This window comes from Chroicocephalus ridibundus, chromosome 9 (assembly GCF_963924245.1).
Source record: "Chroicocephalus ridibundus chromosome 9, bChrRid1.1, whole genome shotgun sequence".
Taxonomy (NCBI): Eukaryota; Metazoa; Chordata; class Aves; order Charadriiformes; family Laridae; genus Chroicocephalus; species Chroicocephalus ridibundus.
The window spans coordinates 32563114-32577366 of NC_086292.1; the positions used below are offsets into that span (position 1 = coordinate 32563114).

The following is a 14253-nucleotide window of genomic DNA, read 5'->3' on the forward strand; positions in this document are numbered from 1 at the left end:
CAGTAGTACTTAATAAACTTAACAGTAACATATCTTGATTAGCACACATGTATTGCTTTTGTCTTTTGAGACTGTATTACTGTAACATAATCTGTCTTCTGTGATGGGAAGCCAATGTCGATTATGTTTGGGAACTGATACCAAGACTGATAATGGCATTTAGGCAATGAACTCATTGGAGATCCATCCCTGAATGCAGCGTATGAGAATGGAAGATGCAAATTAATTAAAGGTGCTCTGTTCTTATTCCAAATATATTTAGAGAATAGTTAAAGTTTATCTGCCTCTTATTTCTAATATTTCCAGTTTTCACATCTGACATTACGTTTGAGTTTATTTGGCAGAAAGGATGTTCATGATCAACCCTCAACATTACACATCGTCGTTGTACACAGTACGCATGCTCTTTTAGTATCCACTCCGCCGTTTTAACAGATGCTTTCTTTCCAGGACGACTAAATTGGTGGTCCACAGTCTGCACAAGCTGCAAACGTCTTCTTCCATTGGCTACAACAGGTGATGGAAACTGCCTCTTGCATGCTGCATCTTTAGGTAAGGGAGAGTCTGTACATGAAACCTTCTGCCAAAAATATTTACCATTTTTCTCTATCCCTAGCAAAAGTGCAGAAAGGCACAGGATGCAAAGACTTTAATTAAAAGCTTGGTTCTGGAGCAATATATTCTTCACATTTCACTTCGGCATTGTTTGCTTTAGGCATGCTTGAGGGATGAGGGTAAAAGTTTTATGAGGTTATAGAAGTAGTATAATTAGAAAAGTATCAAAACCCATATATCATAAACACCATTGATTTGCATTTTCCTTACAGAGCCCAAACTAACAGCTCTGGAACAGGCAAATTCCAGGTGCTTCTGCAGGATCATGGGCAAGGAATTGCATTAATTCGCTGTCTTTTGTTAAACAGTTCTCTTCCTGTATTCAAGAATCCAATATCTAGCTATTATCTCTGTTGGTTCCTTGTAGAGTTTAAGTATGTGGAAAAAAAGAGTTTGGGGTGAATTAAAATAATGCCCAATTGATTAATTAATCGTTAATACAAGATCTTTGAAGCCTTTCTTCAAATCAAATAAATAGAAACCTGTGAAGCTGAAAGTCTTTGATACACTTTCTATATCCTAACCTATTATGAGGAAACTTATATTTCCGTTGCAGTTGCTAAAATCTTCCACCTCCAAAAGGTGACTTTTTAAAACCGCTAGGATTTTCAATATTTTGAAGAGACTCTTCTTTTTGAAAGTATTAAGAAAAGAGCTTATGCTGTTTCCGAGGATCCTTTTATCTTCATCCATTTTTAATTAGGAGGAATTGTATATTATTTACAGCAAATGTTTGGAGTATTTTGACTTGCAAAGTCTTAAATAAACATATTTGATGCCAGCAGCTGACAATATGGTAATTGAAATGTGGCTGTCTATGGGCACATGTCTTGGTGAGAGCTCTGCTCTCTTTTGTTGTAGGTTATTATTCTCAACTACATGAAGACGTTTTATTATCTTTAAATGAGCTTGAAAGCCTGTGGCTGGCTGTATTTTTAGACTTCCAATCATCTTGAATGCTTGTCTCTTTATTTGGATGTTGAAGCCAAAGGAAATTTACCGTCATGCTGTGTAAAAGAGTTGGAGGCCTTTGGGTGTCTGTATCATCTGTCGAGTTACTCACAGAAGTACCTGCAGTTGTCATTAGCATTCCTGTGACTGCAGGCTCCGTTGGCAACTACAGCTAAAACCAACCTGAGCAGTGAATAGTCCGTCGCTTACAGCAAAGTTGAAGTTGCCTGCAAGCAAACACCGAAACAACTCAAATCCTTAGTCATTCCTTAATCAAAGTTTAAACTCTTAGAATTCCCTCTTGTTGTTCATTAGCTTATCTATATTGACTGTTTCTTTAGGAAACCTAAAAAATGATGAGTGAATTATTTGCCAAGGAGAACTTAAATAATGTAAAAGCTATGCTTTTGCTAATAGAGCAATATTAATTGTATTAATACTTACTATTTCTATTTCACTCTAACTTCTTTAAAAGTGAATGTTGTCTCGTGCTAGGGATGTGGGGATTCCATGACCGGGACCTTGTTTTACGTAAAGCACTCTATACCATGATGAGAAGCGGAGCTGAAAGGGAAGCACTGAAACGCAGATGGAGATGGCAACAGACCCAGCAGAATAAGGAGGTCTGTATGGCCTGAAGACAGCCTTGTTAATATAATTTAGGGTCAAAAGCACTCTTCTGAAGTTTGGTGTGAAAGTTTTAGCTGCTGTCAAATTCCTTGTGCTTCCATTTTTGCATGGGGAAAGGAATACTTGTATTTAGAATTTTTCTGTCAGAATGCCAATGTGTTTGTAGCTTTTTGTGCCTACAGAAGTCTGAGTTTGGAACCTGGAAAATTTTGGGCTGCAAAATTAAATGTATAATTTAGCTATCTCTAGCATTATAAAATGAGTGGATGAAATGCAGAAAAGAAAGAAAACTCCATTTAGGAAAGATTCACAAGAACGGCGAATTAGGATTCTTAGAGCTGTGACCAAATATTGAGAGATTGTTTCTTAACTAAAATCATCAGTTTGGTTTGACCGTTAATTAAAAGCTGTACTTCTGCATGTATTATTTTCTGAAGATGTGCCTAAACAGTGGCTAGAAAAGCCAATTTCAGGAGTAATCCTGAATGCAGTCAAGTAGATGTGCCTGAACGTTTCTGTCTGACTTGTAATCTGCTTTTTGCTGGCAGCAGTCAGTGAGAGTAGAGCTGAGCTGTGACTGACTCAGCTACTTCAGGCTACCTGAAAACACAGTGGGGCAGAAGCACTTGTATACCCTGCCTGCTTTTGAACGGAGGGAGAGCATCACCTGTCTGCCAAGGAGCGCGTTCCTAGTAGTTCCATGTACTGGGGAAGACAGCAAACCTCCAGAAATGGGCAGTAAAGCGTGCTAACCATGCTTGCAAGGAATTCACCTGGGTATGAATAACTGGATCTCCAGCGGTGGAGCACTGCATTAGCAGCAGTAGACACACATCTAGAAATGCAATCCAGTATACAGCTAGCAGTTTAGATAGCTTTTTAATAAGTTAATATTCTTTCACCTGAATAGAAATATTGAACCGATAATGGTCCAAGATATTAAACTGTATCATGTATGAAGCTCAAAATAAGTTAGTCGTAAATACTGCTACAGACTCTGCGTACGTTTTGTACCAGCCTAATGGTAAAGGTATTTCATTCTCTCCCATAGTCAGGTTTAGTGTATACAGAAGAGGAATGGGAACGGGAGTGGAATGAACTGCTTAAACTGGCGTCGAGTGAGCCGCGTACACATTTCAGCAAAAATGGAGGCACTGGTGGTGGGTAAGTCTAGAGCATGACAAAATCTTTTTGGTTTTGTTGTCATGAGGAAAACAATACAGTACAAATGAATGAAGATGTTTATAGGACCATCAGACTGCCTTTTCAACTGGTTGTGATTTTTTTTTACAAATTAGATACAATTATCTAAACGTCTTACTATAGTTAGCATTTTGATTAAGTTTCCTTGCACAGTTACCACACTAACCTGAGGTTACTTTGCATCCGAAAGAGTCTGGATTTTATAAATCCTAATTTCTTGGTTTCTGGAACAAGCATGTTGTCAGTAGCGTTTAGTTTCAAGGAGATAAGTGCCTCGTCTCACTGAAGATACATATCTTTTTGTTTAAGGAAGATGTAGCAGCAAGATAGCCGCTGCTCAGATATTTTCACTAAAACATGGAATGACAAAATAACATCACATCTTCTAATAGCATTCTAGTAGAAAGTAGTTTTTGCCCTGATATCACCTTTTCTGTGCTTTAGCAGAGCTTTAATGCCATCTTCTCACATTCATATATTTATTTCAGTCCTTTTTTGCTTTGTGGTTCAAACACAAAATCTTCAGAGATCTTTTCTGAGGGCAAGTCACCAAGTAACTCTTCACATTTTCTTCTTTTAAAATTCTGTTAACCCTAAACATATAGGAGAAAAAAAAAAAGTAATATTATTGGTATTAAGTATTTGGATACAGTGCCTTTTTAAACAGAAAGTGGAATATCAAGTCATACTTTGTACTCTCATTAAATCCTTCTGAAAAATTAATACGCTACTTCAATCTTTGAACAGTTATAAAAAACTTAAACTAAAAAATATGGTAATTAATATTGCACTAATAGGAACAGTTGCCCTTTCTTTGACTATTCAAGCTTTTATTAAGCCCATGTAACAAAAATAGTGCTCTCAAATGCAAGAATTATTTAAAGATTGTAGAGGTCTTTATTTCAAATTAAACTGAGTCACTGTCATCCTAGTAAAGTTTGATGTTGCTGGAAGGTTCTGCATAGGGTATGTCTATATTTCTAAGAACCACATCAAATTTTTTTCTTACCTAATTTCATATCTGCTTATTTAGATTGATTCCATAAGAGTATGGCTGATTGCAGCTACTTTGATTACACTCTGCAAAGTTGCAGTGTTTGCCAGTTCCTACCCAGTGCTAACAGGCAAACAAGAAAAGAGTGTCTTTTCTTGAAGACTGGCTTAGCATGTGTGTTTGATTTTTGTATAATACTCAATTAGTAGGATTTTAGTCAATTAGCTTATTATAAGCAGTACCAGAAAATTTGATGGTCGCAGGGAAAAACCCAGTACTGTCTACCTTGCTGCCAGCATGCATTTAGTTTAGATGTTTAGAAGCTATTGGAAAAAAAGGATGGAAAGATATTTGTGAAAGTTTGGGATGAAATAGCATCTTCAACATTTAAATACCCCCGATGAACATAAATAGCTGGTATGATAAACCATCCCTTGCTTTCAGCGTGGTTCTTCTCAAAGTATAGGATTATTGACCAGCCTTAAGAATGCAGAAGCTTTAGGGTTTGTGTCTAGTGTTTATCACTAAAAATACTTTGTGTTTGTTTGTTCGGTGCATGTTTTTCTCCAGCTACTGTTTTCCCTGGAGACAACTGCATGTGGTGATAAGTAAATTGACAAATTAGGGCATACAACACAATGAGAGTAATAAAATCTTGAGAAAATATTCTCTGAGCTTTGAAAGTATATTTTCCTTTTAACCCCGTGATGTCAAGGATAGATAATTCTACTAATACAGGAGGATATTGTTTAGAAAATTGTCAGCCATAATGTGTCTCGTTTCCTTCAATTTTGAGGCTAAAAAAAATAGATTTGTTTTCATTTTACTCTCTAGTTTGTTTCCTATGTTTGCAGATATTTTGCTGTTGACATGCTTTAGTCTTCTAATGCAGTTCAATTCACGTTTCTATTAAATTTGGCCATTCACCACTAATTTTCTCTGGCCTTATTCTGTCTGTTTCATGTACTGTGTAGTTTCAGTAGCTACCAGTCAGAGATGACCTCAAATGTTGCGTTTGCCAGTCGATCAACCATCTTTACCTTTAGTTCCCAGACACTTAAACACAGAGTATTACTATTATGTAAATAATTAATTTCAATTGGGTTTAGTGTTCTTATTGTGGTTTGCATTTATCTTTTTGCAAATCAAAATAAAGTAAGGATAAATAGACAACTGTTAATGTTTCCTTTAAAACAGTGAAAGAGGAATCAGGCAAGAAACTTAGCCTATTAAATATGTGAATATGTATTTCTCTTTATAATCATTCCAAAGGCAGAATGTGACAGAATGAATTATTTCCTCAGTTTAATGTACCCATGTTCAAAATAGAGCCCTCGAGAAGTAAAAGGAATATCAAAATAGTATTTTTGAGATGGGGTATATTACGTTCTCTAGTTAGGTGCTGTATTAAAAAAGCCTGCAAATTAGCCTTTGAATTGTAGATGAGACATTCTCCTTTGGTGTCAGAATTAGCTAAAGCATCAGAAGTTGTATCTGCTTCAAAAGAATTCAGTGACCAGCCTAAGTCGGGAATTGTGCTGCCTCATTCACCTGCAAGTTCCTTCTAGTTATTTTTCAGAGTGAGCTACGTGCAATGGAGATCAGCAATTGTCGCTAAATCTTCAAAGATTTCTTCTTTGAGAGCACTCTCATTCTGAGGCTTGGAAGTTGGAAAAAAAGAGAAAGATAAATGGAACACAGAAAAACCTTTTTCTTAAGTTCTTGTTTCCAGCACATAAAATCCTTCAAGCACTCAAGCAGGGCAAACTTATTAACTATGAAGCAGATTCTTGTTTTGAAACAGATTTGCACATCTTTCTGTAAATGTAAAAAATGAATTTCAGATTAACATAATTGTTTCATTTATCTTCATTTACAAGCCAAACCAGGGGTGCTGAATTGAAGCAACTGCTTTGAAAATGTCGTGTACCCTCTGTTTTTGTTAAGAACCGGACTATCACAATCCTGATAAACAGAAAATTCCAGCTCATTCCTTCATTTTGCAGACTGTTGTCAGTGAGAGATTTCCGATCCTGTTCTAGCGCTAGATTGACTATCACTGTTGTTATTCATGGCTTGAAAACCTAGTAGAGCTGAAAGCTAGACTTTGTGATGTGAGCTGATACAGGTTTTGAAAGGGGATGCTATTCTTATTTAGTATTAACTGTCACCTTATTAATAAAGTCAAGTGATTTTAAATGGGGAAGAAGGGAGGGAATATTGCTGTAGTCTTCCTCTGTGTCATTAGGGTTTTATTTAAGGCAGAAAACCAGACCATTTAGCTAGGAAGCGCCTCTCAAATGCGTGCGAGGTTTCGGGCTCGGTTAGGTATTCAGAGTATTTCAACATACAGTTCTTCATACAAAACTACTTCGTCCATCATACACCCTCATCTTGTAGAGAATTTAGTTTAGATCATTTAACAAAGACATTGCTTTAAAACTATTTTTATTTGATCAGTTCCTTTTTAACCGTTCAGTATATGCAGCAATTATAGGGTGCAGATAGAAAAAGGTTCATTATAGTAGTATATCTTTTGCTGATTAGCTGAAGTTTCCGATGGCTAATAAATCTTTTCATCTGGCCTGTTTTCAGTTGATGTAAATTGTACTTAAGCCAAACACAGGCTGGAATAATCAAATTGATGTGGTGATTCAAATATGCTAGTTCAGGCAGCCCTTCAGATGTGAAAACAGTGGCTATCCCACAGGCTCTAGGAAAGAGATAACACTCAAGGCAAAGGAAGGATCAGAATTATGGTATATTAAAATTAAGTACTAGCACCGATGTAGTGATTGGGTTTTCCCTTATTTAACAAGCTTTTGTTGAATTCAGGGTGTCCTATTTGACAGATGGTTGCATCTCACCCGGCACAAAGATGCTTTACACAAAAGCATGCGTTCCCACACAATTAAATACAAAATAACATTCAAACCAAAATAACCTAGGGAAAGGTGATGCAGGTTTTCTCTTTTATTATGTGCCTTGAAAACAGCTTACTATGTATTGGTTTTGCCTGAGAAAAAAAGTACTGATGTTTTTAAAGACTAAGAAATAAAAATTGGAATTTAAAACATTTACATTGTGTATCTCCTTTAGTCAAAGCAGTATATCATTTTATTTTTTTTCCCCTGAAGAAAAGAAGGGAAATGTCCCACTAATGTCCAATTTTTTATGTTTGAGTTGAAGCTCGTTGCTGAAATAGTGTGTGGGGAAATCAATGGATAGGTTCCTTCAGCTGCCTAACGGAGAAATTTGTACTTGCTAGTAAGCTGTGGCTGCATTGTATGTTCGTTTAAATTTTGGGATTCTTATGCAGGGAAAGAAGAGGTTTCAGGAATGGGATGGTGGCAGATCAAGATATGAACTCAGATTTCATTCTGGTCTCGTGCTTGTACCTAAGCACCAGGTTGAAGAACTTGATGCTTGTCATGTTGTTCCAGCACATCTCAGCTGTCCGCAGGCATTGGTCTCTTGCTCTGCGGGAATCCTGAAACGTTATCTAAACTCGGAATATCTGTTAGGAGTCTGTTAGACAAACTGGGAATCTGGAGCGTATGCATGAGAAAAACAGCTCCCTGTGGTAACCTTGCTTGTCTAGAAGGAAATCCAAGGACATGAAAACAGATCTTGCTCAGAGCTTACAGGCAGAAGAGAGGAGCAGACTGCAGAGGCCAGGTGGGACAGCAGGGTAGGTCGCTTTCCTGATTCAGCTTTTTGAGGTTTTTCTCATTACTGGCTGCAGTACAAATTAGTTTTTCCATAGGAAAGAAAATCTCTTTGGAGTAGATGTCCACTCTGTTTGGATTTGAGATATCAGTGGTCTTGTAGGACAGACTGAGATTCTTTAATTTTTTTTTCTTTCTTTGTTAATTTGTTCTTACAATCAAGACAAATCGATTAGTCAAAGTGCCCTGCTTGAGCAGGATTCTGCAATGCAGATTTATATGCTCCTATATATGTGGATTTCATTATTTAAAAATTAACTTTACATAAACAGAGGAATTAATTGCAGTTTCTTAAATTTCCTTTGCTTACATGTTATATTGACAAAATTATTTTGTCCACAGTTTTCATGGCCATGTAATGTAGTTAGCATAAAAAAGGTCCATGAAAAAAAGTGGAATGATAAGTGGATCAAAGGACATGCCAGGTTGCTATGGATACTGGTTAATGATGATTTTTCGTTCTCATTAATCTTTAGGAAAATTCGTACTGAATCCTCAGCAGTGGCACTGAAATCATACAAGGTGGCCCACGTGAATTACTAGCAATGATGAAATAAAATTGAACACTGAAAAGGTTTCCCAGAGAGGCTTTGAAGTCTTCCTGCCTGGAGATACTCAATAGCTGTCTGGACAGCCTCCTGGGGAACTGGCTGGAGGTGGTCCTGCTTGAATGGGGCGTTGGGCAAGGTGACCTCCTGAGGTCCCTGCCACCCTCAACCACTCCGTGATTCTGTGAAAATGAGCAATGGAAAACAGATGTGTAATATAGAAGAAGGATTTGAGATGTGTGAATATGATCATAAATATTTAATCATAAATAATTAAGCAACTTGGTGATGTCATATTGAAGAGTAAAAAAGCCCAGTGGAGTTTTCGACTTGGTGTGCAGTCAGGCTTGACATCAGCTGACCAAAGGGATAAAGGTCCTTTGGGTACAGCTGCATCTGGAATATGCCTTTTACTTCTAGGAGATGAGGAATAATTAGAGGATGTGAAGAAAAATTTTGGGACTGATAGTCTGGAAATGCTAATGTGAGAAAATAGCTGGAAATCTTTGTAGCGTATTGTCTTGCCAATAACATGGTTCTTCTAACTTCCTTTTGGCTAAAAAATTACTCTGAGGGTGACATAATGAACTGCAAATGCTGAAAAGTTGTCGCAGCCAACAACAGGGAAGAATTTAGTAAGGAATATGAGAGGAAATTGCAAGATGGGGAATTTAGTTTGAACATCAGGAAAAATTTCCTGATGAGTTTGAGTAACGGGAGGAGGGCTACAGGGAAGGAGAGGTGTCTCCCTGCTTGATCAGAGAATTGTACCCTGCATCAGCCTACTGCTAATAACTTCCATCGTGCTGTCATGGGCCGGATGCCATCAGACCTGTGCAAAGGTCATTTGTATTTGTCCCACGTGTTCTACAGCAGTGCCCATACGGTTGTGTTCAGTTACCATTTTCCCCATATAATGAAAATTAATGACAGTTAATTATGGAAGTTCTCTGCACACCCAACAATAAGAGGACAATCGCTGCCTTCATTTAAGAGTGTGTGTAGGCTCTGTTGCCCACCTTCATTTGTCGCGTCTCACAGAAGCAGTGCTCTGACTGTATTATATTTTTAAGTAGCACTCAGATGTAAAATATCTTTACTTTTGCCTGCTTCCCACAACGCTACCATTTTTCAGTTGTCTTCCATCTAGTGCGTTTCTTTCTGTCTTCTAGGCAGAGGCAAAGCTTTAAAATGTGATAGTGACATTAATGACATTAAACTAGGAAAAAAGGAAGGAAGATAACCAAAACCAAAAATTCTAAAAAACATGCTTACGAAGTCATAGAAAGGCTTGGAAGTGTTCAGCTGGACAAGTGGGGAATTTAACAAATTTATTCTTGCAGTCCAGATAAAAGCATGATCTGTTTCATAATTGATTGACTTTATAGGTTAGCTTTCCAAAGGTGTCGGGCATTTCCGTTTCCTGGAGGATTGTGGGGCTGATCCAAAGCATACTGATGCTAGTTGGAAAACCATTTTTATTAATTTTGTCACTCAATTTTGTCAGGTTTTCAGTCTTCCTTTTTTTGTGGAAAAGTACCCCATTGCATTTAGTGATCAGCTGCATATCCCTAGAAGTTAGTAGCACATGTTCTGTAACATAAAGTTTCTCTCTTCTTGCTGTCAAAAGTTTTGAGCCATGAAGCATGTAACTGCGCATTTTGTAAGCTTTTCAAAAAAAGAGAACATTTAAAACAAATTTAGCAATTGAATTTGTCCTTTCATATGTGAAGAAAATTTTTTTGAAAATTTTATAGGTTGAGCAAATAAGATTAATATCTTCAGATGAACAGAATAGCAGAGGTGTATTTTAAGCTGTGTTTTCTGAAGCACAGAACTCCACTGGCAAAGATACTTGCCTTGTCTCACCTGCCTGCATCTTGTTCTAGATTCCTTCCACATTCTGTAAAGAGAAATGAGAATTTTCATCTCACCTTTGGGCAAATGCTTAAGAGGCAAGGGATGATCCTACTTCCAGATGTGCTTATCTTTTTTTTGTTATCTGTAGAGGCGGTCAAGGTGAAATGCTTAGACTTCTGATTTTAGATGTCTGAAAGTAGTTGAAATTAATCTCTTTAGAAAACGTAACAGGAAAATGCATCTCCGGTTGCTTACACAGGTACCCCTCCCCATCTTAAAAAAGTACGTTTTGGTAATAACCAAAGAAAAAAAGCTGACAACTTTGTAAGTTAAATTCCTCCTGCTCAAGCTGATACCAACGTTTCTTATATCTCACCTGCATTTTGTTTAGAAGAACTAGAAAATCACCTTTCATTGTAGAGTCTATGTGCATGGGTGTCACATGAAATCATGATTTTTGTGACAAACACAGATTTACACCAGGAGTTTGGCTAAGAGTTACCTTTTTTTATTCCCATTAGGCTACGAAATAATATCAGAAAGTAATGAATTTTGCTGACTAAACTAGTGTGGAGTCTGCAAGTGAAAACATTTTCTCTGTTGCTATTATTTTATTTTTCCAAAAATATATTTTCCTTTCCAATTTCTTACACTACCTGTTTCAATAATTGGAATATGTGTTTCAGAAGAGCGTGAATATGAGCAACAAGGAAAAAGAAATAGCTACTGCAATGTGTTGGTTCACTAAAATGTCAATGGTTGGTTCAAGTTGTTTCAAAAAGTTTCCATGCCGTGTCTTACAGAGTCGATAATTCAGAAGATCCAGTGTATGAAAGCTTAGAAGAGTTCCATGTTTTTGTCTTAGCCCATATTTTGAGAAGACCAATTGTTGTAGTAGCAGACACCATGTTACGAGACTCAGGGGGAGAAGGTAAGAGTTTTTCATTAGAAATTTATGCACCTATGTAAATTGAATCAATCGTAAACTATCACAAACAAAAGTCCCAGCTGTAACATATCTGAGTCTTTATGGGATAAATGCTGCCTTTTTCTGAGAGGAAAAAAAAAAGAGCAAAATGATACTTAACCATTTCTATTAGATAAAAGTAAAAAATGCAGGATAATTATGTAAGTCTCGATGAAAATCTGTTTATCCTAGATATTTAGTATTAACTTAATAGCCACCAAATTACAGAACACATTACATTTCTTACTGGTTGTCCTGGTTTCAGCTGGGAAAGTTCATTTTCTTTCTAGTCATTGCTGTGAAAGGGATGTCACTAATGCATATTGGTTTTAGGTGTTGCTAAGTTATATTTATACTATTCAAGGCCTTTTTTCAGCTTCCCATAGAAGAATAGACAGATCAAGAGAATGGCATATTCCATACCACAGATGTCATGCTCTGTATAAATGGGAGTTGGCTGGGGGGGTGGGAATCCGCGATCACTGCTCGGGATGGTGCCAATTCCTGGGGCAGTGAGAGTGACCCATCTCATGGTTATTATTGTTATTTTTCCTTTTCTGTTATTGTTTCTATTAAACTGTCTTTATATCAAGCCATGAGGGTGGTTTTTTTTCTCCCTTTACCCTCCTTCCCCTCCCTCCCACCCTTTCCACCCCCACCCTTCTTGCCGGCGGGAAAGGGGAGAGGTGAGCGAGCGGCTGCCCGGTTCTAGTTGCCGGCCAGGGTAGCCACAACACTGCTCTAGGTTAACAAGGTTCTAATTTTGCTGTGTTATTTCTGTGACCCTTAAAACTCTGCATAAATCAATCTAATCTGACTTTGGAAAAACTGAATTTTGAATGTGCATACCTTGGCTTTTTGTTGTCGTGAGCTCCTTTGCAGCCTCTCACTCAAAAGTTTCCAGAATGTTTTATTCAGTTTGTATGTGTGAGCGCACAAATGTTAGACCCGTATGTGTAGCCAGCTGGACAGCTGTCTGAGCAGGACTTGAATGGTTAAATTAATCTCTCTCCCTTTTTACCGTGAACTGATAGAATACTAACTAATTGTAGTATGTTGCTTAACTAAAGGGGAATGCTTGGTTGATTAAAGGGGGATGTTAAACACATGATGCAATCTACAGAAATTTACTTCCACAGGAAAATGTTTCCATTCAAATTGTGAGCTACAAGTAACGGTTGTGTGAGAGCTATCTGCTCTGACAGACTCCATCATTATTGCTTCATTTCCTCATAACTTTTCCTATCCCAAATTGCTCTCCCCCCACATTATCTTCTCCTTGACCCGATCTGATTCTGTGACGATATCAGTGTTTTTCTCACTGCTGGCCTTATGGACCAGCATGATCAATTTACCCCAGTTTAAATGTTGCATGTAGAAACTAGAGGTTTTCAAAAAGACTAATAACTCATAAAATTTGGGTAGACTCACCAAAATGCAGATTTATGCCTCAAAACCAATCCTGTTCTCCGTCCCAAAGTCTGGATGCAGCATTCCTCTTCAAAGAAACAGCCTCTAGTAAAAACAGTGCATTCTTTGGATCTACTTTTTCCTTGTGCTCATTTTGGAAATATTTTAGCAATAAGGATTCATATTTTCACAGCAAAAGGAAAAATAATTGGTTGGAAACAAACATATTGAGAGAATTTTCCTGCCCAAACGTGCTGCTTCCCATAATTGTATATAAACAAGTGTAAAATCTTTCACGGAATCACGGAATCTTCAGAGTTGGAAGGGACCTCTAGAGATCATCTAGTCCAACTCCCCTGCTAGAGCAGGATTGCCCAGAGCACATTACCCAGGACTGCATCCAGGCGGGTCTTGAAAATCTCCAGAGAAGGGGACTCCACAACCTCCCTGGGCAGCCTGTTCCAGTGCTCTGTCACCCTCACTGTAAAGAAGTTTTTCCGTGTATTTGAACGGAACTTCCTATGTTCTGACTTGTGCCCATTGCCCCTTGTCCTGTCGCTGGGAACCATTGAAAAGAGCCTGGCTCCATCCTCCTTAAACCCACCCTTTAGGTACTTGTAAACATTAATCAGGTCCCCCCTCAACCTTCTCTTCTCCAGGCTAAAGAGTCCCAGCTCTTTCAGCCTTTCCTCATAAGGGAGATGCTCCAGTCCCATAATCATCTTGGTTGCCCTTCGCTGGACTCGCTCCAGTAGTTCCCTGTCCCTCTTGAACTGGGGAGCCCAAAACTGGACGCAGTATTCCAGTTGTGGCCTCACCAGTGCAGAGTAGAGGGGGAGAATGACCTCCCTCGACCTACTGGCCACAGTCTTCCCTATGCAGCCCAGGATGCCATTGGCCTTCTTGGCCACAAGGGCACATTGTTGGTTCATGGATAATTTGCTGTCTACCAGGACCCCCAGGTCCTTCTCCTCAGAGCTGCTTCCCAGCATGTCCGCCCCTAACATATACTGGTGTTTGGCATTCTTCCTTCCCAGGTGCAGGACCCTACACTTGCTTTTGTTGAACCTCATTAGGTTCTTCTCTGCCCAGCTCTCCAGCCTGTCCAGGTCACGCTGGATGGCAGCACGGCCCTCTGGAGTGTCGGCCACCCCTCCCAGCTTGGTATCATCAGCAAACTTGCTGAGGATACACTCTGTCCCCTCATCTAGGTCATTAATGAATATATTGAACAAAATCGGTCCAAGTATTGACCCCTGAGGGACACCACTCGTTACAGGCCTCCAACTGGACTCTATGCCGCTGATCACAACCCTCTGAGTTCTGTCACTCAGCCAGCTCTCGATC

The 14253-nt window shown here is 38.5% G+C and overlaps 1 protein-coding gene across 8 annotated transcripts in view; it reads left to right on the forward strand.

Moving 5' to 3' along the window:
• OTUD7A (OTU deubiquitinase 7A) overlaps positions 1-14253 on the forward strand; it is a 151904-nt gene that overhangs the window by 115961 nt on the left and 21690 nt on the right. For all 8 annotated transcript variants that reach the window (XM_063345785.1, XM_063345784.1, XM_063345783.1 and 5 more), the window contains 4 exons: positions 451-552; positions 2062-2189; positions 3248-3360; positions 11333-11460. In XM_063345785.1, coding sequence (XP_063201855.1) covers positions 451-552; positions 2062-2189; positions 3248-3360; positions 11333-11460 — 471 coding nt within the window. The remainder of the gene's footprint in view (positions 1-450; positions 553-2061; positions 2190-3247; positions 3361-11332; positions 11461-14253) is intronic.